This window comes from Danio aesculapii, chromosome 1, assembly GCF_903798145.1.
Source record: "Danio aesculapii chromosome 1, fDanAes4.1, whole genome shotgun sequence".
Lineage (NCBI taxonomy): Eukaryota > Metazoa > Chordata > Actinopteri > Cypriniformes > Danionidae > Danio > Danio aesculapii.
Window position 1 is genome coordinate 4,138,535 of NC_079435.1, and position 27,536 is coordinate 4,166,070.

The window sequence follows — 27,536 nt, forward strand, 5'->3', positions numbered from 1 at the left end:
TACGTGTTTGTGAATTTTTGTGATTGTTTGCGAATGGCTAATCGAGCGTATTTGTGTGTTTCAGGCAGTGAGATGGTGGAAGCAGAAAGGAGAGGCATTCGTATTGTGACGTCTCCATACACCATCCACTTCAAGAAAACAGCTCAATTCTTCAAACCTGGAATGCCCTTCGATGTCTCGGTAGGAATCAGTTCAATATAAAGATACAAACAGAAGTTGAAGAACACTTCGATCAAAACACAGACAGAAATCACTGAGGTTTTTATTTCTGTCTGCTTTAATAAAAGATCTACGTAACAAATCCTGATGAGACGCCTGCTGAAAATGTGGCAGTGGAGGTCAATCCTGGAGGAGTCAGAGGCCAAACAAAAGCCAATGGCATTGCAAAAGTGACGATCAACACTCAAGGAAACGTGTTAACACAAGACATCACAGTAAGACATCACTGAAATGATGTGGAACAAGCTGTTATATATTATTATTTATAGTCTGTGTAAAAAAGCAGTGACGTTTCTATATTTATTACAGGCACGAACCAAAGATCCAGAATTAACAGACCAAGAGCAAGCAGTGAAGAAGATGACGGCTCATGCTTATGTTCCCAAAGGCAACTCTAAAAACTACCTGCACATTGGCATTGATGCTGCGGAGCTTGAGATCGGCGATCAAATGAAAGTCAATCTAAACACCGGACAAAGTCCAGGAGTCAAAGATCAAGATTACACATTCATGGTAATGATTATTTTATTTTACGCCAGTCATTTATTTCTACCACAGCTTGTGTTTGAAAATGTGCAAAAAGCTTAAAGGTCCAATTACACCAAGCACTACAACAATAATGTATTTGCATCCACACTCATGAACATTAGCTATCAGTTTAATTTTAGTTTATAATTTTTTTCCATTAGCCCCTTGTAACCAGCAGATGTCCTCAGTGTGTTGCATTTCTAGCGCATCTGACCAGTGAATCCAGCTTGTGTAATATATAATTAATTAATTAAGCAATTAAGCAATTAATTAATTAAACAATTAAGCAATTAATTAAGCAATTGCAGTAAAGTGGAATTAAAACAGCACAGATTATTCTCCCTTGCATTTTTAGTAGAGGAAACAAACAGATGCTGAAACTATACTGTATACCTGAGGTGCTTTTATTTTATATACTTCAGTTTTCCAGTTTTGCTTGCAGGACGTCAATGTATTTTTATCATTATTCCCCATGTTTAACCAACGGTATCCAAGATTAACTTTAAGTATTTATTGAAAAGAGGAGAAAATATCAGTCAGAGTGTCTCCACAACATCGTCTGTAGCTATTCCTTTAGATTTCAATGGATTCTGACCGGCTGTAAGGGTTTTATTGTTTATTAAAAAATTCTGAAAGTGATTCCAATGATATAGCTACTCTACATCTGTATCATTATAGTTGTGGTCTGAACTCTGTTGTTGTTTAACATTCTGAAAGTATTTTAGAACAATATCTTAATCGTTATCGTTATAGTTATTGTGGTTGGTGCAAACGGGCCTTAACCTTTTTCATCTGCTTCATTTCCAGATCTTGAGTAAAGGTCAGATTGTTAAAATAGACAGGTTCAAGAGACAAGGACAAGCTCTCATCACTCTGTCTCAACCCGTGACCAAAGACATGGTGCCGTCCTTCCGCTTTGTGGCTTATTACCATGTGGGATCCAATGAGGTGGTGTCTGATTCAGTCTGGGTTGATGTGAAGGACACGTGCATGGGAAAGGTGGGTCAACCATCACAAGAAATGTTTGATTTGCCTAATCTGTTTTTCTGACACATTATCTCTCCGTTTGATGACAGCTCAAGCTTCAGGTGAAGAACAAGCAGAATACCTATAGCACAGGAGAGGAGGTCAAGCTGCAAATAAGTGGAGATCCTGGAGCCAGAGTTGGTCTGGTGGTGGTTGACAAGGCTGTGCAGGTCCTTAACAAGAACAGGCTCACTCAGACAAAGGTGAAGGGTCTTCATGAACGTAATCTGACAATCAGGTCTAACATAAAACATGCTTAACTGCTGTCAATATTTGCCTCTAGATCTGGGACGTCATAGAGAAGCATGACACTGGCTGTACAGCAGGAGGTGGAAGAGATGTTATGGGGGTTTTCAGGGATGCAGGGCTGATGTTTGAGTCAAACACTGCAGGAGGAACCGACACCAGATTAAGTAAGTTTTGATTCCTTATTCTAGAGTTGTATCAAAGACTAGAATACATGTAACTTGTGTAGTTTTCAATAGTGCAATAGCCAATAATGATACTTCTAGTTAAGGAGCCAATCATCAATGTCTATACACTGACAATTCTCTGGGGGAGAGGCTCAATCCAGACATGTGTTATTAAAGTATATTGTTGTTATGAATACTCTGGGGTCGGCAAATGTGCTGGAATCTGACAGAATACTTGCTTCACAGACATGCGAAATATATCAACATCAAGCTTGAAAGCTTTATTTATTTATTTATTTTTTTCTGGGTTTTCACCTTTAATGCACAGGATAATGGAGATTACAGACAGCAAAGTGTGGGGAGCAGAGATAGGTGAAGGATCGGAAAAAAGACCTCGAGCCAGGAATTGAACTCGGGTCACTGTGAACACCTCAGTGTGTCAGCGCTCTAACCACTAAGCTATTGGCAACGACAAAAGCTTAAATTTTAAACGAACCAACCACACGTGAAAACAAATGTTTACTGGATTTGTAATCTGTATACAGACTTTCCTATCTGATCTCAGTATTTTAAATGAATTCACACATCTCCTATTAAAATGGAAATCACATTACAGCAACCCCTCGAAAGCCTAGAAACTAGTGAACAAAGAGGTCGCTGTCATTTTGGGAGAAGATATGCCATCAGGATTAACTTGTAAATTACCCTATAAGATTGGCACAAATGGATGCAGCATTATTCACAGGATGATTATGTATTATGCATATATAAGTTATTGATTATTATGGTAGCTGTATACTTTTGACAGGATGACAACTAAATGTGTACTCTAAAAATGGCTATACAAGAGGTTGGTGTTGCAATCTTGTCCCCTTCAGGTGCCCCCCCCCCCCATCCCCCCCGCCCGAGCGTGATTTCCAGACTGGGCGGGTCTTTTTGCATTACGGATAGTTTTTGGGCTGGAATCAGCCAGCTACATCTGGCAACACTGAACCTGGGGGAAACCCACGCGAGCATGGGAAGAACGTGCAAACTCAGCACAGAAACGTTGGCTGGTTTGGTAATGACCAGAACCAAAGACGCTCTTGCTGTGAGGCAATAGTGCTAACCACTGGGCTACCGTGCCACCCATCTAGGGAAGGAGGAGGAGTAGGGGAGGAAGGGGCGGTTCTTCAAAACGAAGATGACTGTGGTATGAAACCTCGGGCATTTATAATGGCTTAGGAGTCGTCTGATTGGTGAATGATAAATTAGATAATGCGGGACCAGTTGCAAGCAATCATAATCACGTGATCCTCTTGAAATTAGTTTATAAATAAACTTCACTTAAGATGCAATTGCTGTCAAATTTCATTGGTGATTCTAAATATGAAATTTGATCATAAGCTTGGCAAATCTTCATTCAAAAACATAGAAGCCATAGAAGCGTTTCAAAGATGGTGGCCAACTTGACTCAAAGCGATCTTGGTTTTATTCACTGAGCAGCAATGTAATTATGCAATTCCCCAAATGTCTTTGATGACTTGTCCTCTAGACCCTGAGTGTCCTGTCCCTCCAAAGAGAAGAAGAAGAAGAAGAGATTCTGAGAATCTTCACACAATCACGGCAACACTGGGTGAGAAGCTGGACTACTCGCGTTTAATTCAAATTCAGAAATAACCTTCTTTGATTCTCATCATGGATTCTTGGTTCTCATCAGTAGTTTAGCATGTTCTAGTACTTACCTCATTGTCTTTTCAGCTGGTCAGTACGCTGATGGACAGAGACAGTGCTGCATTGATGGGATGAAGGATAATAAACTGGGCTACACATGTGAACGAAGAGCCACATATATCGGAGATGGACCAGAGTGTGTCAAGGCCTTCCTGCACTGCTGCGATGAGATGAAAAAGCGCAAAAACATAAAGACCGAAGAGGAGGAGATGATTCTGGCTCGTAGTGAGTACATTCGATTTCTCAGTCCTTTAGCGATTTCAGAAGATATCCCTGTAAAAAATACATAAGTTATTATTTTTAATGGTACATTTGTAATTGTTTAAGGTTATTTTCGATGCCAAAGTTTAGGCAATACATAATGCTGTTTTGACCTTTGACACAGAATGGTTGACAGAGTGTTTTCCTGAATTTATTGAAGGGGTCATGAACTGAGAAAGCTAAGTTATTCTGCTCCTTTGTCATATAAGAGCTCATAGTGCTATAAGAACACCCTGCAAGTTTCAGAACTGAACAATTCATGGTTCCTCTAAAATCAGCTTATATTGAAGGCAGTCTGACTAAACCACAGCTTCTGGAATATTGTACTTTATGATGTAATAAGGTAGATAAACCCCGCCTCCAAAGACTATCCACTTCTACTTTACTACCTGTTTAGCTCTGTTAATCTTTCAGCTAATCACAGTGGTGGGTGTTTAATTCTGAGTCTACAATCGACCACACTCACTCAATTGTTCTGATGATAAGGGTCACAAACTGCACAGACAATTGTAATTACTTCTAAATTGGGATGTTTTTTGGTGCTAAAAGGTCAAAGGCTCAAAAGAATTGTAGTGAATATTCATTGGAAAGAATATTGATTATATTTACTTGATTTGATGAACTGGTGTGCTGCTTATCTGCCACAACAGGTGATGATGATGACGACTATTATACAGACTCTGAAGAGATCGTGTCACGTACACAGTTCCCCGAGAGCTGGCTGTGGGAGGAGATTGATCTGTGCGATAACTGGCAAGTTGGAGATTTTTGATCTCACTAATCCCCATTAGAATGATTATTATTAGCTGCTAGAAATGACATTTCTGATTCTGAATTACATGCCATTTTCTCGGATTTCAGTCCAGCCTCAGCCATAGAGAAAGCCATGTACCTGAAAGACTCTATAACCACCTGGCAAGTCTTGGCTGTCAGTATGTCACCAACACTGGGTACGGTGAAGCTGTAAAGCACAGTTACTGTTGGTCTATTGTTACATAAAAACTTTAGCATTATTAACAAATCTGCTTTAAAACATTCTTGAATGTCTTAATTGCTCCTTAAAGGCATCTGTGTGGCAGAACCTGAGGAGATTGTTGTTTTTAAGAGTCTTTTCATTGACCTCAAGATGCCTTACTCGGCTGTACGAGGTGAACAACTGGAAATCAAGGCCATTATTCACAACTACACTCCAGACAAGCGTAAGGTAAATCTGATTTTATCACTAAGACACGAACCAGTGGTGATGAACCCTATTAAGATGAACTTTATTAGGTACACCTGTCCAACTGCTCGTTAACACAAATTTCTAATCAGCCAATCACATGGCAGCAACTCGATGCATTTAGACATGTAGACATGATCAAGACGATCTGCTGCAGTTCAAACCAAACATCAGAATGGAGAAGAAAGGGGATTTAAGTGACTTTGAACGTGGCATGGTTGTTGGTGCCAGATGGGCTGGTCTGAGTATCTCAGAAACTGCTGATCTACTGAGATTTTCACACACAAACATCTCTATGGTTTACAGAGAATAGTCTGAAAAAGAGGAAATATCCAGTGAGCGGCAGTTCTGTGGGCGCAAATGCCTTGTTGAAGCCAGAGGTCAGAGGAGAATGGCCAGACTCTCTAAACGCACAACATGTCCAACCTTGAGGCAGATGGCCTACAGCAGCAGAAGATTACACTGGGTGCCACTCCTGTCAGATAAGAACAGGAAACTGAGGCTACAATTCACACAGGCTTGCCAAAATTGGACAATAGAAGATTGGAGAAATGTTGCCTGATGAGTCTCCATTTCTGCAGCCACATTCGGATGGTCGGGTCAGAATTTGGCATCAACAACATGAAAGCATGGATCCATCCTGCCTTATATCAACAGTTCAGGCTGGTGTTGTTGGTGTAATGGAGTGTGGGATATATTTTTAGCACACTTTGGGCTCATTAGTACCAATTGAGCATCATGTCAACACCACAGCCTACCTGAGTATTGTTGCTGACCTTGTCCATCCCTTTAGGACCACAGTGTCTCCATCTTCTGATGGCTACTTCCAGCAGGATAACGCTCCATGTCATAAAGCGCAAATCATCTCAGACTGGTTTCTTGAACATGACAATGAGTTCACTGTACTCAAATGGTCTCCACAATCACCAGATCTCAAGATGGGATGTGGTGGAATGGGAGATTTGCATCATGGATGTGCAGCCAACAAATCTGCAGCAACTGCATGATGATATCATGTCAATATGGAGCAAAATCTCTGAGGAATATTTCCAGTGCCTTGTTGAGTCCATATCAAGAAGGATTAAGGCAGTTCTGAAGGGAAAAGGGGGTTCAACCTGGGGATATGAAGGTGTACCTAAACTGGCTGGAAAATGTATATAAAATGAAAAGGCTGTGGATCATTGTGGAGAACGCTTATGAAAATGTGTGCTTTTAGTGCAGTTAAATGAGTAATTTAGGCTACATTTTGAATATCCAAGGTTAATGCAAAACCTTACAAAAACTATTTACTTAAAAAGCCTTGGACAACCGGTGCACAAAATATATGCATGGTTCTTCTTCAAAGCTTAAAAAAAAGCTGAAGGACTTCACATTGGGCAGTTGTTTAGGATTTCTAAAGATGTGGCACATGCAAACAGGTCAGCCAGATTCGGCTCCAAGTCCTGCATCTTCAGATGCGACGCCATGCATGAAACTACAAAAAATTCTGTCCACACCGCCAGCTGATAAGAGGTTGCACGTACTCAAAGCAAACTCCACCAATGTCTTCATATATGTTGCATGCACCCAAGCAAACTTGCAATGAAATATAAATCAGCAGTCAATTATGTCTTCTGTGCAAGTAAAAAAAAAAAAAAACTCCAAAGACTATGTCGAATAGTTCGGACTGCTGAGCGAATCACTGGTACAACCCTTCCTACTCCCCAAGAACTGTACTTATCCAGAGCGAGCAGAAGGGCTGCCAAAATCACTCTGGACCCCTCACACCCAGCACACCGCCTCTTTGAACTTTTACCTTCTGGTCGACGCTACAGAGCACTGCGCACCAGAACAGCCCGACACAGAAACAGTTTCTTCCCTCAGGCAATCCATCTCATGAACACTTGATGATAATAATTGTGGAACCAACATCACTACTTGCCATACACTTTTATACACATATACACTTATTTAACAACACACTTTACATGCCAATTTGCACATAACAGCTGCACATATAACGTTGTATATAGTAATAAACACGTACATACACTTGTCAATCTGTATATTTGCACTCACTACTTACTTCTATTTTTTTTTAAAATATATTTATTCTCTGTTTTTTGTCCTGTCTCTGTAATCCTGTTGCACTGTAGAAGCTCTGTCACGAAAACAAATTCCTCGTATGTGTGAACATACCTGGCAATAAAGCTCTTTCTGATTCTGATTCTGATATATATAAAAACACCAATGCCCTCCATCATCACACATTTCATATTCAGTACGAATGCTTTCCTATTGGAGGATGATTTCTCTAGATGTTAAAGTGATTTGCCATTCTCTCCAGGTGCGTGTGGAGTTCATGGAGTCAGCGGATGTTTGCAGTCTTGCCAGTAAGAAAGAAAAATACAGAACAACAGTAACCGTCCCAAAAGACTCCAGTTTATCGGTTCCATATGTGATCATTCCCATGACGCTGGGCAATCACATGATTGAGGTGAAAGCTGCGGCGTATGATGCTGTCTACACTGATGGAGTGAGAAAGGGCCTGAAGGTGGTGGTACGTCACTTTTCATTTCATTTGGTCACTCGCATCACATAATAATCACAAGACATTTGTCACAGATAAACTAGAGCACAACTTATAGTTCTCATTAGTAGAGGCTCACTCACTCTCTCTGTCTCTCTTTCTTTCAGTCAGAGGGTGTGCTGTTTCCACTGCAGAGACCAAACGTAGAGCTCAATCCTGTTAGAAATGGTGAGATTTAATGTCAACAATGGACACAAAGATAGATTAATGAATGTCATTTTTCTTTGCTATTCAAGTCAGAAACATCTATGAAATACTGTAGTTGCAGTCAGTGAAGAGAGCACTACTACTTTCTTGCTCAATACAAAGAAATATGTCCAGAAACATGATTCATAACTCTTCCTCCATCCTTTTGTTTTAAATTTCACATTGAACAGGGGAAAGTCCTATAATTGTAAGAGCTGATATCCCAGCTGACCGGGTTCCAGGCACTCCTGCCCACACACACATTTCAATTACTGGTAAGGAAAATATAATGTAAATGTGTAGTGATTATTTCAACTGTTCTTTAAAATGGCTGAATTTTGGCATATTACGTGAACGCTGTTTGTCACATGAACATGCTGCACTGAATTTGATGGGATTCACCACGTTTTCCTAACCCAGACATTGCAGAAACCGAAGAATCCCAAAAAAAAACAACAAAAATATATAAAAAAATAAAATAAAATTCAAAGGGGGGCTAATAATTCTGACTTCAACTGTATATACGTATACAACATCCAACTTAAATTCTGAATTTTTATATCTCACAAATATAACAAGATGTTAACCTACAATTGCAAGTGAACGACTATAAACTGATCGTTTGCTGAAGATACAAGAAGTCTACACGATAAAATACTTGCAAGTGCAATAAATAAATCAGAATTCTGAGATTTGAAAGCTGCAATTCCTGTTTTGAATCCTATATTGCTGTAGCGGCGAAACCTCTGATGGACATGGATATATGGATTTAATCATGTGTCTCTGTGATACTTCTGATCTTCTCAGTATGACAGTGACTTTAACTGTTCATTCATCAGCAAATGGGAACGTGGCCAGTGTTGGGGAGTAGCTAGTTTCATGTAATGGAGTTACGTAATTTAATTAAAAATAAAAGTAACGGTAATTCGTTACAGTTACTGCGAAAAAATAATTGTAATTAAACTACAGTTACTTATGAAAATGTTAAAGATTACAAATGGGGTGACATCTAAATATGTTGAATAATATTAATCTGTTGCTTTGCATGTTTTAGATATGCACGGTGCCTCCTGCTAAGGCCATTTATTCTGCTAAGGCGCTGCTATTCTGATGCTTTTGATTGGTTTTCCAGTTTGATTGCGGCGCACTACATCTACCAGTTACGTTAATCCTTTCTGCCGCTGAAAGCATTAGGCTGCTACAATTAGTCTGAGAGCTGTAAGTAGTGATGCTACTAGCTTAACTACATTTCTCAGTAGCGTGGCGGTAGCGTCGCTACTTTCCAAATCAAATAGCTTTTGATGGTGTGAGGCCAGTGTCTAGCTGATGAAAGTAAATCCATATGATGTTGAGAATGGTGATGTCTTCTTCCTGTTTTTCGGTGGTTTTAGACAGCAATCTTTTTGGTGTGTTACTGCCACCTCTCACTCTGGTCGGTGATGTCGCCAACCAATTAGGCTAAAGGCTGATTTATACTTCTGAGTCAAGTACACGCGTATGCTACGGCGCAGCATGTGCATAGCCCTCGCCGTGGCCGTTGCGCACCTCTAAAAAATGTAACTACATGTCGCAAAGACACGTAGCGCAAGCTCTGTGATTGGCTGGCTTGGTAGCGCTGACGAGTATGGGCGGGACAGAGAGCCACGCGAGTCAGTTTGAGTGAGTGTTTACAAGTGTCGAGTCCCGTGAAGGAGCTCCAGATGGAGTTTTGTTTTGTGTTTACCTTATGATTAAAGTTGTTGCACGTCCGCTGGTTCCTGCCTCATAAAGAGCGAGTTTGAGCCACTTCATTTTTGTCAGCATTGCATTTAATTACAAAATTAATATACTATTACGGCTCAGAACAATGTTTTGTGTCTAATTTGTATGTCATAAGTCTTATAAGCGGGATTAAGCAATTCCAGGACAGTTGTTATTGCAGAACAAAGCCCTTCAGTCTAATACAACAAAGATCCGCTTCGCATATCGGGCTGCAGATAAACCTATTGGGCTTTATTCTGTGATAACAACCTCCTGGATGTACTTTATCCCCAACGTAACAGATTCCTTTCTTCTTTCCTCCAGGTGAAGAGATCAGCCAGACTGTGGAGCAGGCCATTAGTGGAAGCTTCATGGGTCAACTTATTGTCCAGCCTCACGGATGTGGAGAGCAGAACATGATCTTTATGACTTTACCAGTCATCGCCACTCATTACCTGGACAGCACCAATCAGTGGGAGGCTATAGGCATGAAGCGTCGTGATGAAGCCATTGGCCACATTAAAACAGGTCAGCAGGATACAACATATTTACAGACTACTGGCATAACATAAGAATAGAAAAAAATGCAGAGCCTATTATTAATATTTTTTTGTATTAAGGTTATAACCGGCAGCAGGCCTACCGCAAACCAGATGGATCCTACGCCGCCTGGATAGACAGACCGAGCAGTACATGGTGGAATATTTACCTTTTCAGATATTCATTGTTATTCCCAGTCACTACTGTCATATTTTATATTCATATGATTATTAGTAGGAAGTTATCACTTGTTACTAATTTGCATTTGTTTCTGTTTGATAAAGGCTGACGGCGTATGTTGCCAAAATCTTCGCCATGGCCAATGACCTTATCACTATAGAGGAACAAGTGCTCTGCAGCGCCCTCAAGTGGCTGGTTCTCAACAGACAACTCCCCGATGGCTCTTTTGAGGAGAAAACAGCTGTTGTTCATGGAGAGATGGTGGTAAGTTGTCACTATGGCTGACTGTGTCAATCTGTGGAGGAAAACAGGAATAGATTTTTGAAGACTTGCCTCGTCTGGACTGTATATTTAACTTGTGTTTAGACAGGACATGAATAAAACCATGGGGAAATGATATACTGAACATAATAAAAAATATATATTTTTTAACTTACCTGAAAAGATGTTTGAGTTGATCCAAACACTGCCCAAGGGTCTGCTGCACTGCTTGTCTTTCAGTTATGATGAAAGCTAGAATATATGGCTATTTTTGAAAAAGCTTGTGATACACATCCATGATTACGAGTGTAGGTCAAGAGAGTTTCGCCATGCAAACATTACATGCATCACACAGTGATCTGTAGTGTTGGACGTTTGTTGTTTTTTTCTTTCACTGGTAGTTCTAACTGTACCTTCACACCATCACTGGCGAGAGCATCAGAATTCGCCATTGGCACCATAGGTGCCATTGACTACCCAATGTATCTACATGTTTTCTAAAGAAATTAACTAATTAAACGCCGTTTGTGTAGTGAAGCGTTGTGTTTAAGTGCTAGTCTAATTTCTTATATATTCTATAAATGATGTTTAATAGCCTTAGACTTCACGTTAATTTGTACAGATCCTGCATTACGAACTGAGAAAACCGCATAGCAATAATCATACATTTGTTTTGTCTGGGGACTCATACTGTCAGGGATGGGGTTTGAACCCGGGTCTCCAGTGTCAGAGTCTGTGTGCTTAAACACTCAGCCACAGGTCGATAATGAACCCAGAAGCGAGACGGTACTTGCACTGTGGGAGATTTATTTATAAACAAAAAATGCAGAGATAAAATAAGACTGAGTTAACGGAGGAACAAAAAGGCCAACAGGCAAAATATCTCTGAAAAAAATAGAGCAGGAGAAATGCATCCAGAAAACAAAGGAAAAAAGGCTAAGTTGCATAGAACTCCGACAAAAACAGACTTTAAGAAACCAGGACACGACTCACGATAACGAAGGGCTAGTTTCAACAATAACCAAGCAAAGAAACAGGGGAGACTAGACAACTTAAATACACAAGACATAACAGGACACATGTGAAAACAATCACGTAATTACTGAACTCAAACACATGGGGAGAAATGAGGACATCTAGTGGAGAAACAAAATCATAACATGTAAAAACTAAATTCATAAAATGACAGATCCTGACACATACGGTTAGAACCAAAGTTTATTGGACTGTATTCTCTTGAACCCTCTCAATCGGTGGACATTCTGATGTGTCATAGCTCATTACCATAATGTTGACCTGATTTCAACTCTCCATGACGCTCACACCATCTGAAACCCACCTGCAACAATTTCACTGGAGGTCGCCGCCAGCACTGTTGAAAAATAATTGACTTTTGGTTACTTTGACACTCTAAAGCTGCGATCACACTGCACTTTTCTCCCCATAGACTTCCATTCATAAGCATGCGAATGCATCAGACTGGAAATGCAAGGTCGTGCAGCAAGTTTCGCAGTTCGCTGTGTTGGAAAGCTCAAGCTTGGTGAACTCTGACCTGCTAAATCAGAACGTGACCTCTCTGGTCAGAAATTTAAAACATGGACCAATCGCTTGCTTTTTTTAATGTCTAATCATCCTAGTTAATCCCACCCCTTCGCAGCGCCCTACGACAAAATGCAAGCTAAAACTGTAGTGTGACCGCGGCTTTATAGGTGGCAGTGTAGATGTATGACAAGTCGTGGGAAAAAACATATTTATTATTATTTATTAATAATTATTTATTTATATATATATATATATATATTAAAATTATTTATATATATTTATTAATATTCTGTTTGGTACACTTATTATGTACGTATCATTTTATTGGGTTATAAATCTGTGCTATAATTCCTAAACCTACCCCTGAATGTGATATTTACCCATGTAGTTACTGTATATAACGTAGTAACATGAACTGTAAAATAAAATGCAACACCTAGTTCCTACTGTATGGTGCACAATTGACAGAAAGAAATTAAGAATCTTATTTTGGAAAGGTTTTTACTGTTGTGATAGAAAAAAATGTTGTGCATACTCAGTAACTTGCAAACTTTTTAAGCACTCCATTCTCTGAGAAACTTTGCATTCTCTTGCAAAACTATTGAGTTCTGTATAACAAACCCAAAGTTTCTTCTGGCAAGGGGAAGTTTTACAAGTTTACAAAAAGTTCCACATAGGACTCGCATGATTTTCCCCCAATATAAAAAATGTCCTCCCATTTTTTTAGTCCAGCATGGACTAAAAACAGATATTGATTGATTTGTTCAACTGATTGATTGTTCTGTATTTCAGGGCGATGTACAGGGGAGAGATGCAGAAGCCTCCCTGACAGCCTTTGTCACAATTGCTATGCAAGAAGGCAGAGAGCTCTGTGGTGCAATAGTGGGCGTAAGTACACCTTTTCCGACAATTTGTTTGGGAAAAATACATAAAATAATAACTAAATTATTTTTGTTACATTTTACAGAGTCTGCCTGAAAGCATCAGGAAGGCTGTTGCTTTCTTGGAAGGCAAACTTAATAAACTCACCAATCCTTACGCTGTTGCGTTGACATCCTACGCCATGGCCGGTGCAGACAAACTCAATAAAGGCATCTTGATGAAATTTTCCACCCAAGGAGAAGGTCAGTAAAGGCAGAGACACACCAAGTCTATTCAATTCAATTCAATTCCCCTTTATTTGTATAGCGCTTATACAATGTAGATTGTGTCAAAGCAGCTTCACATAAAAGGTCACAGTAAATAGGAACAGTGTAATTCAGTTTGTAGTGTTCAAGTTCAGTTCAGTTTAGCTCAGTTCAGTGTGGTTTAATAATCACAACTGAGAGTCCAAACACTGAAGAGCAAATCCAGCGATGCGCAGCTCTACAGATCCTGAACCATGCAAGCCAGTGGCGACAGCGGAGAGGGAAAAAAACTTCACTAAAGGCGGAAGTGAAGAAAAAAAACCTTGAGAGAAACCAGGCTCAGTTGGGCACGACCATTTTAATTTCTCCGCTGGCCAAACGTCTTGTGCAGAGCTGCAGTCTCAGTGGCGGAGGCTGGAAACTGGCCTCAGCGAAGACTTGTCTGTCTCTGGAGCGTCACAGGAATCAGTCTCATGTTCTCCACTCCTCCATGACCACCACAGTAGCTGCTCAGGATACGGCCTGGTCCAGGATATGGAAACCTTGGGATCATCTCATCGCTGGTCTTGGATCGAATCAGTGACTCTGCATAGTCTGAGGGCCTCGGGAAGAGTATCCCCAGGTGGAAATGGAGAATAAAGAAAATAATTAGCGTAGCTGATGTTCACAGTGTATAGCAACAAGATGCATAACCTGTGTGGAAGCCCCCTAAGTGGTGCACTAAGTGTATGCTTTACTGAACAGATAGGTCTTTAATCTAGTTTTGAATTGGGAGAGTGTGTCTGAGCCTCGGACATTATCAGGAAGGCTATTCCAGAGTTTAGGAGCTATAAATGAGAAGGCTCGACCTCCTTTACTCGACTTTGCTATTCTAGGTACTACCAGAAGCCCTGAGTTTTGAGACCTTAAAGTCTACAGTTAGCCATTGGACAATGTCAGGCTCTCAGTGAGCATTTGATAAAATTGATACTAGTCGAGAGAGGACACAGACCGTGCATCACAGTTTGCACACTATCCATCTTCAATAGTATTCAGTAACTGTTATCCAGTTTTTAGGCTGCACAGTCAGTATTTAAAGGGACAGTTTACCCAAAACTGAAAATTCTGTCATCATTTGGTCATCATTCACTCGTCCCAAACCTCTTTAAGTTTTTTGTTAAACGCAAATTATTTTGAAAATGGCTGAAAAACGGTAACCATTTACTTCTATAGTGTCCATTTTTTACTACTGTGGAAGTCAGTTGTTACAAGTATCTAGAAAATTTTCAAAACTTTTTTTTTGTGCTCAATTTTGTGTTCAATTTCAAGGTTTGAAAAAATTATAAGGTAAATAAATTATACATTTTTGCATGGCCTTTCCCTTTAATGCTACTATCTGTTTGACGTTAGCTTGGTGTGTTTAATAAGTCATAACAAGTGTTGCGCTTTGAGCAAATTGGAACTATACAAAATGTAAAACTCCAACTTTGTGTTCTGAACAGCCGGTACGTACTGGAATGTCCCCGGACAGCAGTATCACACACGGGAGGCCACATCCTATGCTGTGCTGGCGCTTGTGAAGGCCAGAGACTTCAATGCAGCCGGAGAGGCTGTACACTGGTTGGGCAGTCAGCATTATTCCTATGGAGGATCTGGCACCACACAGGTACACGAACACAGACTTCTGGTATCAGGTTTTCTTGTTGAGAATAATTATTGAAGCTTTTATCAGGATATATGGTATTATTGATATTATTGACCTATGCTGCAAAAATTATAATTTCAACAGGTGTAATAACCATAAAATACTTTGTGTATTGCTATATTATACATGTTCAGTATAAATGTTTTAAACAAATTGCAAAAGGATGATAAAATACTGTACTGTACAATAGGTTACACTTTACAATGGAGTCTCATTAGTAATGCATTAAAATCTTTCTTGCTTTCTAGGCAACCATCATGGTGTTCCAGGCCGTGGCAGAGTACCGTACACAGGTGAAGGACAGCCAAAACTTCAATCTGGAAGTTGAGCTGGCCGTAGAAGGAAGAAGCAAACCTAACAGATATACTATCAAAAGAGATAATCGACATGTTTCACGATCAGACAAGGTGAGGAGGGACTCTATGTGAATAAGCAGCAGATTAGGAGTTTACCAAGGCCAAACTTATACTTATGGTATATTAATAGTAAGAATTGTACCTTATAACAGGGGTTGACAAACATTTCAGCCCGTGACTCCCAAAATAGTAATGCCAGAGACTCGTGACCGTAATATCCTCTGAGGTGGTTATACATATACTAACATTGCATGCAATGGCGCACACACACCAATAGGCCCAAGTCTATTTTCATTTAATTTTGGAGAACGCCACTCAGAGATCATCCGTCATCAGTTGTGGCCTGTATTAATTTCTACTGTACGTAAGTGTCGTAAAAGTTTAACTTGGTGCCATAAAATCAATCTACTGCATCTGACACTATTGATGTCTTTAATATGATGTTATCACCCCACCCTACTGAAAAAAACAGCTTAAACCAGTCAAGGCTGGTTGGCTGGTTTTAGCTGGTTGACCAGCCTGGTTTTAGAGGGGTTTTGGCCATTTCCAGCCTGGTCTTAGTGGGTCAGGCTGGAAAATGACCAGCTAAAACCAGCTTGACCACCTAGCCAGGCTGGGAGCCCAGCCAAAACCAACTATGTCCAGCTTAAACCAGGCTGGTCAAGCTGGTTTTAGCTGGTTATTTTCCAGCCTGACCAGCTAAGACCAGGCTGGAAATGGCTGGAAACCAGCCTGGAAATGGCCAAAACTCCTCTAAAACCAGGCTGGTCAACCAGCTAAAACCAGCCAACAAGCCTAGGCTGGTTTAAGCTGGATTTTTCAGCAGGGCAGTGGTCACAACACATGCATGTTGGGTTTTTTATGTAACTATTAACTACTATTTTTTGTCTTCTGTGGGTTATGGATAAAATATGCTCATTCTAATAGTTTAATAAAAAGAATTTGATTTTTGGAAAGCACCAAGCGACCCTCCCTCCCCATCTGATGGGTCCCGACCAGATGACCAAGTAATTTAATAACACTTTAGAACTAGTTACACCCAAAGTTTGGCATTGCAGATTGGTATTACATCAGTTTGATTACTATTTTTAAATGGTCTGTCAATAGTGGTTTATTTAAATCCTCAGGTATCTCTGTTACAACATGCATTTGGCTATTTTGATGACTTTATCACATTTGCCTTTCCTCAACAGGTGGACATAAACAAGGACTTTAACGTGACTGCGAAGGGAACTGGAAAAGCCACTCTCTCAGTGAGTGTTCATGATCATTCATATGATATTAGAGCTGCACAATTAATCGTAAAAAGATCGCGATCTCGATTAGACCTCCTAGACCAGTGTTTCCCAACCCTTTTCCTGAAGGCACACCAGTACATATTTTGGACGTCTCCCTTACCTGACTAATTAACTTCAGGTTTTGGAGTCTCTTCTTATGTTCTAATTAGGTGATTCAGGTGTGTTTGATTAGGGAGAGATTGAAAATGTGTACTGTTGGTGTGCCTTCAGGAACAGGGTTGGGAAACACTCCCATAGACAATCTTAATCCAGCATTGTGTCAATCATATTTTCAAGTTCAGGAGAGAAGCAATGGTGGCCGCACAAGTCTTCACATTGTTTTACATAAGTTGTTCAGCAACGTGGACACCTCCAAATGGTGTTGAAAGAGTCCCATGCTGTATTTATAAGATATAATTCACCTAAAAAATGTCATTTTTGTCTTTATGTAATGTATTCGCGCCCGCAAAATCACACGTGACATGAGCTTGACCGTCAGTTGTTACCACAGAGAGGGCGGGCGTGCACGCGCCTCTGAATGATGTCTACTTTAGTGAATATAACCTGCATAGGCTGTGAATAACAGGTAACAAAGTTGTAACTAACATTTAGAGCAGGGGTGTCCACACTCGGTCCTGTAGGACTGGTGTCCTGGAGAGTTTAGCTCCAACCCTAATTAAACACACCTGAACCAGCTAATCAAGCTCTTACTAGATATACTAGAAACTTCCTGGCAGGTGTGTTGAAGCAGGTTGGAAATAAACTCAGCAGAGCACCGGCCCTTCAGGACCGAGTTTGGACACCCCTGATTTAGAGTGATCATTTGGGAGCCGTGTGGGAAGTGAGCCGCTCTTAGCAGTGAAAATGAAACCGAAAACGCACACAGTGTTGCCAGATGTAACTGACTGATTCCAGCCCAAAAATGATCCAAAACCCGCCGAAATGCAAAAATACCCACCCAGCCTTCTGTATTCACGAAAATCATGTCAGTGGCACATTTAAAGCAGAAAATTACAGATTGAGCATATGTCTCGAACACAATAATTCAACAGCAGAATTATGATCAGCATTAATGACCAGGACAAATCTAAAGTCTGTTCAAGTCCACCATTCCAAGTCTATACAAAATTCAGCATTTTAACCAACAGTACAGCTACACAAAGCCTATTGCTGTTTTACCACATGTTTGAGAATAACCATAATAATAGCCCACTTATATTAACCTTTATTTTACACCTACAGAATCGTGATCTTTATTTTAGGCAAAATATGATATGATATGAATGATATGATATGAATAAAATCTAACACCATCAAATCTAAAACGAGCTGCTATTTTCAGGTCTTGACGCTGTACTACGCCAGACCCGTTGAGAAGAAATCTGACTGCACACTGTTTGATCTGAGTGTTCAAATAGATAAAGACCCTGAAAGTAAGAGTGGAGATATGAAAAACAATGCAGAATAAACCTCTTTATGTGTTTTTCTCACAAATTAAACTCACTTTTATTTTGTCCTTCAGCAAAAAAAGAAGGAGCAAATGAAACATTCAAGCTCACCATGGACTTCTTGTATGTGAACATATTTCCTATTGCATTTATTCATGATTCAGCATTTGCTTTTTTGGGCTTTGTTCACACTTGGTTTGTTTATTTGGTCAGCTCGAGTCCTGTTTTTCATATACAGAGTGGGTGAGAAGTAACTAGGCATTAAAACTGATCAATACATTCATCGACACTAATAATACATATTTTTATTAATGATGTTTTTAGGGGTTTTTCACCTTTATTGGTATAGGGTAGTCAAGATTTTTCAGACAGGAAAGTGTGGGTAGCAGCGGTAGTGGAAGGATCGCCAAAAGGACCTCTAGCTGGGAATTGAACTCGGGTCGCCGTGAGCACCTCAGTGTTGACAAGCTAACCACTAGGCTATTGGCGCCGACTAATATACATACTTTTTGTATACTTTACTACATACAAAAATGACTACATCATACATACATTCAGCATATGCATCAGTGGTGTGAAAAATTACAGTGGATGAAATAGTATGTAGTTGACACCACTAGTCCGTATGTTTATGTAATATAGTACAGTAAATAAATTTGTATTATAACAAATATGGAATTTATAGACAATTTTTAATGCTATAAAGTAAGTTCTACTTTTCATTCACCCTGTGTTTGTAGTCTCTTTGGATATGTTCAAGTCTACTAGTGGCAGCTAATTTCAATTGTGAGTGGATAATATAGCTGAATTCCTTAATTCATTTTCCTTTAGCTTATTCTCTGATTTATCAGGGGTCCCCATAGCAGAATGAACCACCAGCTAATCCAGAATAGGTTTTAAGCAGCGGATACCCTTCCAGCTGCAATCCAGTACTGGGAAACACCCATAACACTTACATCACACTCATACACTACGGCCAATTTAGCTTATTCAATTCCCCTATAGTGCATATGTTTGGACTGTGGGGGAAACTGGAGCACCCGGAGGAAACCCAAGACAACGCGGGGAGAACATGCAAACTCCACACAGAAATGTGACCCAGCCGGGACTCGAACCAGTGACTTTCTTGCTTTGAGGTGACAGTGCTAACCACTGAGCCACCGTGCCGCCTTATAGCTGAATTTAGACCCATTATTAATTGCTATTTAATCAAGTCTTTGTATGGCAAATTCAGCATATTCGTTCTGACACAGATGCAACTCTTCCTTCAGAAAGCATTTTACTACAGTATAATAACACTTACATCAAATGAACCTAGGTTTGAACCAAAAGCCCAAAAGTGTGAAATGCAAACTGTATACACGGAGCAAAACCAACAGAATATGTTGATAAAACCTGCTCTCCATCTATTTATCCACACAGCTACAAGAACCCAAAATCTCCTGCCACCATGACTATTCTGGACATTGGCATACCGACGGGATTTACTGTGGAATACAAAGATCTTGAGGAGGTAATGTGGTGATACTGTTATAATGATGAGTAAATATTTAACTTTTAAGTGAAACTTTAAGTGGCCTGTGTTAAAAATTGAACATTATTTACCAGATTAAGTGTCTTGTACAGAACAATCATCTCAGTTCATAAAACCTCAATGTATTGTCATTAGACGACTCGGTAATATGGATCTACTTTATAACACAATTTGTATTCATTTCATAATTGACAAATGTTGAATTACTAACATGATATTTCTTTTCCTGTGATGCTACACTGTTTAAAGAGATGTGACTTGAAATGTGAAGCATCCTTATACAGACAGGGCATAAAGAAGTTTGATAATATCACATATTGTTTTTCTTTCTCATTCTGTTTTTAACAGTTGACCAGGGGGAAGGAGAAATACATTGAGAAATTTGAGATGGACAAAGCGCTGTCAGATCGAGGATCCCTCATCTTATACTTAAAAATGGTATTTCAGCAGACTGTGTTGATTTACAATTCAATTCACCTTTATTTGTATAGCGCTTTTACAATGTAGATTGATAAAAGGTTATAGTAAATTGGAACAGTGTAGTTCAGTTTGTAGTGTTTAAGTTCAGTTGAGCTCAGTTCAGCGTGGTTTAAAAATCACTACTGAGAGTCTAAACCAGGAATGGGCAAACTCGATCCTGGAGGGCCGGTGTCCTGCATAATTTAGCTCCAACCCTAATCAAACACACCTGCCTGTAGTTTCTAGTGATCTTGGAGACAGTGATTAGTTTGTTCAGGTGTGTTTGATTAGTGTTGGAGCAAAACTCTGCAGGGACACCGGCCCTCAAGGATCAGGTTTGCCCACCCCTGGTCTAAACACTGAAGAGCAAATCCAACGATGCGCAGCTCTACAGATCCCAAACCATGCAAGCTAGAGGCGACAGGTGAGAGGGAAAAAAACTTTACTAATTTACAGTTGAAGACAAGATTATTACAAATATTTTTACAAATAGTTGGGATGTTTAACAGAGCAATATTATTTACAGTATTACATATTATAATGTCCTTCTGGAGAAAGTCTTACAGTATTTCTGTTAAACAGTTAACCCAGTTAACCTAGTTAAGCCTTTAAATTGCACTGAATACTAGTATCTTGCCTAATATCTAGTCAAATATTTCGTACTGTCATCATGGCACAGACAAAAGAAATAAGTAATTAGTTAGTAAAATTATATTATGTTTAAAAAATGTGTTGAAAAAATCATGTTAATCATCATAAACCATGTTAGCAATGTTAAACAGCACTTGAGAAATATATGAAAAGGTCTTCAAATTTCACAGGAGGGCTAATAATTTTGTCTTCAACTATATATTTCTATAATAAAATGTTGAATTCTTGATTCTGATTGGTTGACTTGGGAATGTAGATGAAGTTTATACTATATTAAGTGTTGCTGGAGCTAATGTTAATGCAGTTTCCTGTCCAGAGTAACCATGAATTCACTTTGATTTCTTCTCCGTTAGGTTTCTAATAAAGAATCAGAACGAATTGCCTTCAGATTGCACAAGATGCTTAAAGTGGGCCTGCTTCAACCTGCTGCAGTCACCATATATGAGTATTACTCACCCAGTAAGCTGCTGCCCATTTTACATCACACACACACTTCTGAGACATTACACAAAAGATCTAAATTTTAAAAATCTAAATTCACATGCATATTTAATTCCATTATAAAAGGAGACCTATTATGCAAAAATCACATTTATAAGGGGGTTTAAGCACAGTTGTGTGTCAGCAGTGTGTGAATATATCCAGCCTCTAATGGTAAACATGAATTAATTGTATTTGATATAATCACTCTTGATAAAAACAGTCTGCAGAAACACTTTGATTGACATTCTCCCTTTGTACATGTCACCAGAGGGGAAAGTCCCGCCCATAAGTGACATCATCTCTCCCTCATTAGCATAAACAGCAGCCCTGAGTGAGAAGCAGACGTCTGTCCATTAGAGTGTTTGAGCTGCTGGAGATAATGTCAGCATAGACTAAGAGGATTATAGATGTGGAGTTTTAGATGAAGCACAAATGAACAGCGACAGGAGCGACATAGCCTGACAGAAGCATGAAGCACACACTGACACTGTTTTGAATCTGCCACTACGTTGACATAGACATTTGTAGCTCCGCCCTCTTTTGAAAAGAGCCCAATCTCATTTGCATTTAAAGCCAAATCGACATAATAAGGATTAAAGCCTTAAAGGGTCAGCTTCAGAGAGTTAGAAAACATTTTTGTGGTATTTCAAGCTGAAACTTCACACACACACACACACACACACACTCTAGGGCAGGGGTGGGCAAACTCGGGCCTGGAGGGCTGGTGTTCTGCATAGTGTAGCTGCAACACTAATCAAACACTCCTGAACATGCTAATCAGTGTCTTTAAGATCACTAGAAATCTACAAGCAGGTGTGTGTGATTAGAGTTGGAGCTAAACTGTGCAGGACACCGGCCCTCCAGGACAGAGTTTGCCCACCCCTGCTCTAGGTAGGGATGCAACGATTATAGATTTTAGTTGTAACATTATAGTCTGAGAAATAATCGCGGTTTCACGGTTATCACGATTAGCCTAAATATTTAATTTAGTTTGTTAAGCGCAAAGATTTGTTTCTAAACTATTTCTGAATTCAGTTCTAATCTCCAACAAACGAATAAATGAAAAATAATAACGAAGTGTGATCAAAAAACTGAGTTATATCCAAACACACGTCCTGTTCTTATGCCCCATATGGTGTTGCAGAAATCTCCAAAACCCAACAGGTGGACAAATCTAAACTAGTTTTTATTAAAACAAATATAAATATGCATATAATAAATAATACTGCTAATAATAATAATAATAATAACATTATACAAAAGCAAACTGTCATGAATAAACAGAAAAAGCCCCCCGAAGTGAAGAAAGCATGGAGGCAGTGGTTTTTATATTTATGTAGGCTAGAAAATAATATTTTTTGTCACATTTTAATCCTTTAATTGTTTTTATCTGTAAAGATATGTGTGTATTGCTGTACATGTGTGTATTAAGCAATGTGTAAGCGTTCGGACCCGCATGGGCGCATAACTAACACGCTCTGCACTCGACTTTAGACTAGCTTTTAGTTGGTCAATGGCAAGTTTTAGTTCCTCAAAATAGCAACGCGCCAATGATATGCCTAAACACACCTCTATTTTTAGACCAGCACACTCATGAGTCCACAAAGTGGCGCAGATTGATTTGCTATTTAAACAACGTGGTGCAAAAACAGGAAAATTATTGTTGCGCTGATTTTGAAATAGCAGCAAATCGCTCCATACATGTCTTGCACCTTATTGCGCTGGGTGTATGATAGGGCCCATTAAGTCAATTAATGATTGTGTTTCTTTTCTATTCCAGATGCACGCTGCACAAAATACTTCCACCCTGAAAGAGAAGGAGTAATATACAGACTGTGTAAAGGAGACATGTGCCAGTGTGCTGAAGGTATTATTATTATTAATTTGTATTATTGCCACACACTGCACCACTGCAGTCTTTTGTCTTTTTTTGCATTTAAATCAGCATGGCTTTAATGTACTAAAACTATTTCACATCTAGTTTTTTTAAAAAAACATCCAGTAATGATTTATTTATTATTGAACGTGAAGGATTGTGCATGTATGAACATATTTAACCTCTCTGAACACAGAAAACTGCAGTTTACAGAAGAAAAATGGTTTCAAAGATGATGACCGGAATGTAAAGGCCTGTGAATCTGGCATGGATTACGGTAAATATGATCAGTTCTGTGTGTTCATTCATGTCATAGTTCCTCAAATGGAGATTTTTTTATTTACTCGTCCTCCTCATGCTGCTCTAAACCTTTCAGTGCAGTGCAGTTTTACACATTATATTTATAACATGCAAAAATTTGCATGCACTAATAAAAAATAAACACATTTTTTAATTGTAATTCTTGTTCTGAGCACTGGGGGGGGGGGGGGGGGGGATTGGGGGCAAATGTTTTTTAAGTATGGATTGAGGGATGATATTTTGAGGGATGTAAACAACAATCATCCCAATGTATTTTCTGTTTTACATTTTTAATTTCTATAGCTTCAGAGAATCCCAAAAAAGCCACATATTGATTAATAATGTTATGATAGTTGTTTTAACACTGATTTATTATTGAATTGCCTCTTGAATTGCCTGAATTGAATTGAATTGCCTATAAGATAACAAGCATGAAATGTTCATGGGTCAATGCCATCAGCACATTGAAATGGTCTATATCTAAAGAGCCTACATGACTACAGATAACTATTCCCTGCTGAAAAAAAAGCTGGTTGGCTGGTTTTAGCTGGTTGAGCAGCCTGGTTTTAGAGGGGTTTTGGCTGCTTCCAGGCTGGTTTCAAGCCATTTCCAGCCTGGTCTTAGCTGGTCAGGCTGGAAAATGACCAGCTAATACCAGCTTGAACAGCCTGGTTTAAGCTGGACATAGCTGGTTTTTACTAGGCTCCCAGCCTGGCTAGGTTGGTCAAGCTGTTTTTAGCTGGTCATCTCCCAGCCTGACCAGCTAAGACCAGGGTGGAAATGGCTGGAAACCAGCCTGGAAGTGGCCAAAACCCCTCTAAAACCAGCCTGGTTGACCAGCTAAAACCAGCCAACCAGCCTAGGCTGGTTTAAGCTGTTTTTTTCAGTAGGGTTTTTGTGCGTGTTTTAAATTGAACTGTTTGTTAGATTATTACTGTTTTATTTTGGTTATTTACTTATGTGAATGTATTTTTTGTTTGCAATGCCATAGCCAAAATCAGAATGGACAATAAATGAGTATGAGTTGATAATGAATTGAGCTGGATAATGTAAATAACTGAAAACATTTAGTTAGGGTAAGTGTTTATTTGTTGCTTGATAATTTTTGGGAAATTGAGTTTTTGTGCTGCAGAACATGAGGGAGTAAATTTGACCGTTTGTTTTGTTCTGAGGTCAAATGTTGTTTTAGCTTTAGTGGGCCTGATGTTGGACCTGAGCTAATGCTAAAGCTAACCTGTATTTTTAACAGTTTACAAAGTGAAAGTCAAGCAGATGGAGCTGGCACAGGACGCTGACATCTATCACATGGAAGTGGAGCAGGTGCTGAAAGAAGGTACGGCTTATTCCGTTTGTGTCTGATTCCTGTTAAAGGGAGAGTTCACCCAGAAGATTTTGTTAACCCTTGAGAAGATTTTGAGCTGAATCCATAGTCCTTGTTGATTCATATAATGGCAGTGAATGGTGACAGGTTTTCTAGATTAAAAATAAACACATACAAACAAGTCCAAATCAATATTCATGGCTCCTGAAAACACACTGAGGCCTTGTGAAGAGAAATGATTGGCTCGTGTAAGAAACTGAACAATATTTTCAATATTATTGATCTATTCCCAAGATCTATTTAAGCCAGGCTATGGATTGAGGCTAATAATATAGTAAATAATGTTCAACTTCTTACATGAACTGATCGTTTTACTTTACAAGAGCTCAGTGTGTCATCAGGAGCCATGACTATTGGTTTGGACTTGTTTGTATGCAATTATTTTTTAATAGAAAACCTGCCACCATTCATTGCCATTATATGAATCAACAAGGAACATGCATTCAGCTCAAATCTTCTTTAATGTTCTACTGAAGAAAAAATCTGGCCTGTGGAAGATGGCCTGTGGGTAAATTAACAGGAAACTTTCATTTTTGGGTGAACTATCCCTTTAAATGCAGATGTCCTCTCAAACACATACCTATTCGAATACTAGTGGTGAAACGTATAACAAATCTCATGATTCAGATCACGTTAGAGTCACAGATCTGACCATTTTTCGGATCAGCAAGAAAGGGTGGAGACAAATGTAATTTGCTTTTCATTTATGACATTGGTAGCATACTGCAAGAAACATTTGGTTTTAGCAAACAAATCAGAGCCTGTCATAAAAATTAATATCAGGAAATATTATCTTATGTATACATTTACCATTATAATCTTGTCCAACAACACATCATATTTATTTTTAATCTCATTTTCAATTTCATCTCATTTTCAATAAAAGCTTCATGTTTCATTACTCGGTGTATCATTTGTGGAGAATATTTTAGTGACACATTTTTGAGGGCTGGTTGTCTCCACCTATTGGTTTAACAATATAATTGCTAGAACTTTAATTTTTGAGTGTCAAGTTGCATTAAATGGTGATGTTAAACTGTTTATATCTGAACTATAAACTGTTATTCCAGTACTTCTGTGTTGTTTGACAGCTTGTAACTTAGAAATAATGCTGGCAGAAAAACTTGACGAAAGACTCTTTCTCTGTCAAACGCAGATGTTGGTTATGCAGATTTTGGTTATTAATCTGTGGGTCACATTACACCCCTAGCAAATCCTAAACTGCACTGCTCTAAAATTGTTTGCTAAATGCCGCTCTGTCTTACAGGAACTGATCAAGTTATTGAGGGACAGGTGAAATCATTTTTGGGTCGTCCAAGTTGCAGAGAGGCTCTAGGATTTGTTCAAGGAAAATCTTATCTGATCATGGGCAAATCTACAGATCTGCCAAAGCTTGGAGGAAGGTAGGTGTCCTGAATCACATCAGACACCTTCATGGAGTTAACAAAGTTGTTTTTGGATTAAATGGCCTAGATTTTTTAAATGTGTATGAAACCAAAATGAATGCATTGTTTTTTTAAAGAGTTTCCCTTTTGATTACCTTTGATAATACCTTTGACCTTTTTTCCCTTCTGAAAAAGAAAACAATAAATAAAAAACTGAAGCTGTATTGGATGTGTAAGAGTTTAATAATTCTAATAGAAATTATGTTGGGTAAATTTGGGTCGCTTGGCTCTCAACTGGCAGTGGAAAAATTTAACATCTATTAGTGGCATAATCTAACAGGTCCATACTGTATACACACACAAGTGTACGGGTTTTACTGGTTAGAATTTGCCGGTTTTGTCATTATTCATTAATTTTCTTTTCGGCTTAGTCCCTATATTATTCGGCGGTCGCCACAGCGGAATTAACCGCCAACTTATCCAGCTCATGTTTCACGCAGCGGATGCCCTTCCAGCCGCAACTCATCTCACACTCATTCACACTCATACACTACGGACAATTTAGCCTACCCAATTCACCTGTACCGCATGTCTTTGGACTGTGGGGGAAACCGGAGCACCCGGAGGAAACCCACACGAACTCAGGGAGAACATGCAAACTCCACACAGAAACGCCAACTGACCCAGCTGAGGCTCGAACCAGCGACTTTCTTGCTGTGCGGCGACAGCACTACTTACTGTGCCACTGCGTCGCCCAGTGGTTTTATCATTATTTAAAGTGGAAATTATTATAATCCTTCTGTTTTGGTTTCTATTGTTTTTTCCAGCAGTGTTGTTATTGAACTCTATTCTGGAAATGCATAGCTCATTCATTCTGACTGTTTTATACTCTCATTTCTGTTGTTTTTAGCCTGCAGTATATCTTGGGAGAGCAGACCTGGATTGAATACTGGCCAACAAGTCAAGAAAGTAAATCTGCAGAACACAGAAACCGGTTCATCGGCATCTCTGACCTCGAGAACATGCTCACCAAAGAAGGATGTGCAACATAATTGTCTACTGATTACAGAAAATATTTTCATTTTCAACTTCTCTTTAAATCATAATATTGTTTTATCAAAAATACTTTGTAATTTGTATAAAGAAAAACTGACAGAATAAAAATTTAAATGTTC

At 39.2% G+C, this 27,536-nt stretch overlaps 1 protein-coding gene across 1 annotated transcript in view; it reads left to right on the plus strand.

Annotated features, from left to right (window-relative positions):
- The window catches only part of LOC130223136 (complement C3-like), a 39,262-nt gene extending 11,726 nt beyond the window's left edge, over positions 1-27,536 (plus strand). The window contains exons 10-41 of the mRNA XM_056455865.1: positions 65-180; positions 288-434; positions 529-732; positions 1,555-1,746; positions 1,824-1,976; positions 2,057-2,186; positions 3,721-3,801; positions 3,927-4,124; positions 4,811-4,913; positions 5,022-5,110; positions 5,225-5,364; positions 7,709-7,921; positions 8,059-8,119; positions 8,329-8,412; positions 10,202-10,405; positions 10,498-10,573; positions 10,702-10,861; positions 13,193-13,288; positions 13,368-13,524; positions 15,009-15,172; positions 15,460-15,618; positions 16,761-16,820; positions 18,187-18,277; positions 18,367-18,415; positions 19,715-19,805; positions 20,175-20,264; positions 21,290-21,395; positions 23,200-23,286; positions 23,492-23,572; positions 24,845-24,928; positions 26,244-26,379; positions 27,272-27,536. Of these exons, the coding sequence (XP_056311840.1) occupies positions 65-180; positions 288-434; positions 529-732; positions 1,555-1,746; positions 1,824-1,976; positions 2,057-2,186; positions 3,721-3,801; positions 3,927-4,124; positions 4,811-4,913; positions 5,022-5,110; positions 5,225-5,364; positions 7,709-7,921; positions 8,059-8,119; positions 8,329-8,412; positions 10,202-10,405; positions 10,498-10,573; positions 10,702-10,861; positions 13,193-13,288; positions 13,368-13,524; positions 15,009-15,172; positions 15,460-15,618; positions 16,761-16,820; positions 18,187-18,277; positions 18,367-18,415; positions 19,715-19,805; positions 20,175-20,264; positions 21,290-21,395; positions 23,200-23,286; positions 23,492-23,572; positions 24,845-24,928; positions 26,244-26,379; positions 27,272-27,413 (3,944 nt within the window). The 3' untranslated portion in view covers positions 27,414-27,536. The remainder of the gene's footprint in view (positions 1-64; positions 181-287; positions 435-528; positions 733-1,554; positions 1,747-1,823; positions 1,977-2,056; positions 2,187-3,720; positions 3,802-3,926; positions 4,125-4,810; positions 4,914-5,021; positions 5,111-5,224; positions 5,365-7,708; positions 7,922-8,058; positions 8,120-8,328; positions 8,413-10,201; positions 10,406-10,497; positions 10,574-10,701; positions 10,862-13,192; positions 13,289-13,367; positions 13,525-15,008; positions 15,173-15,459; positions 15,619-16,760; positions 16,821-18,186; positions 18,278-18,366; positions 18,416-19,714; positions 19,806-20,174; positions 20,265-21,289; positions 21,396-23,199; positions 23,287-23,491; positions 23,573-24,844; positions 24,929-26,243; positions 26,380-27,271) is intronic.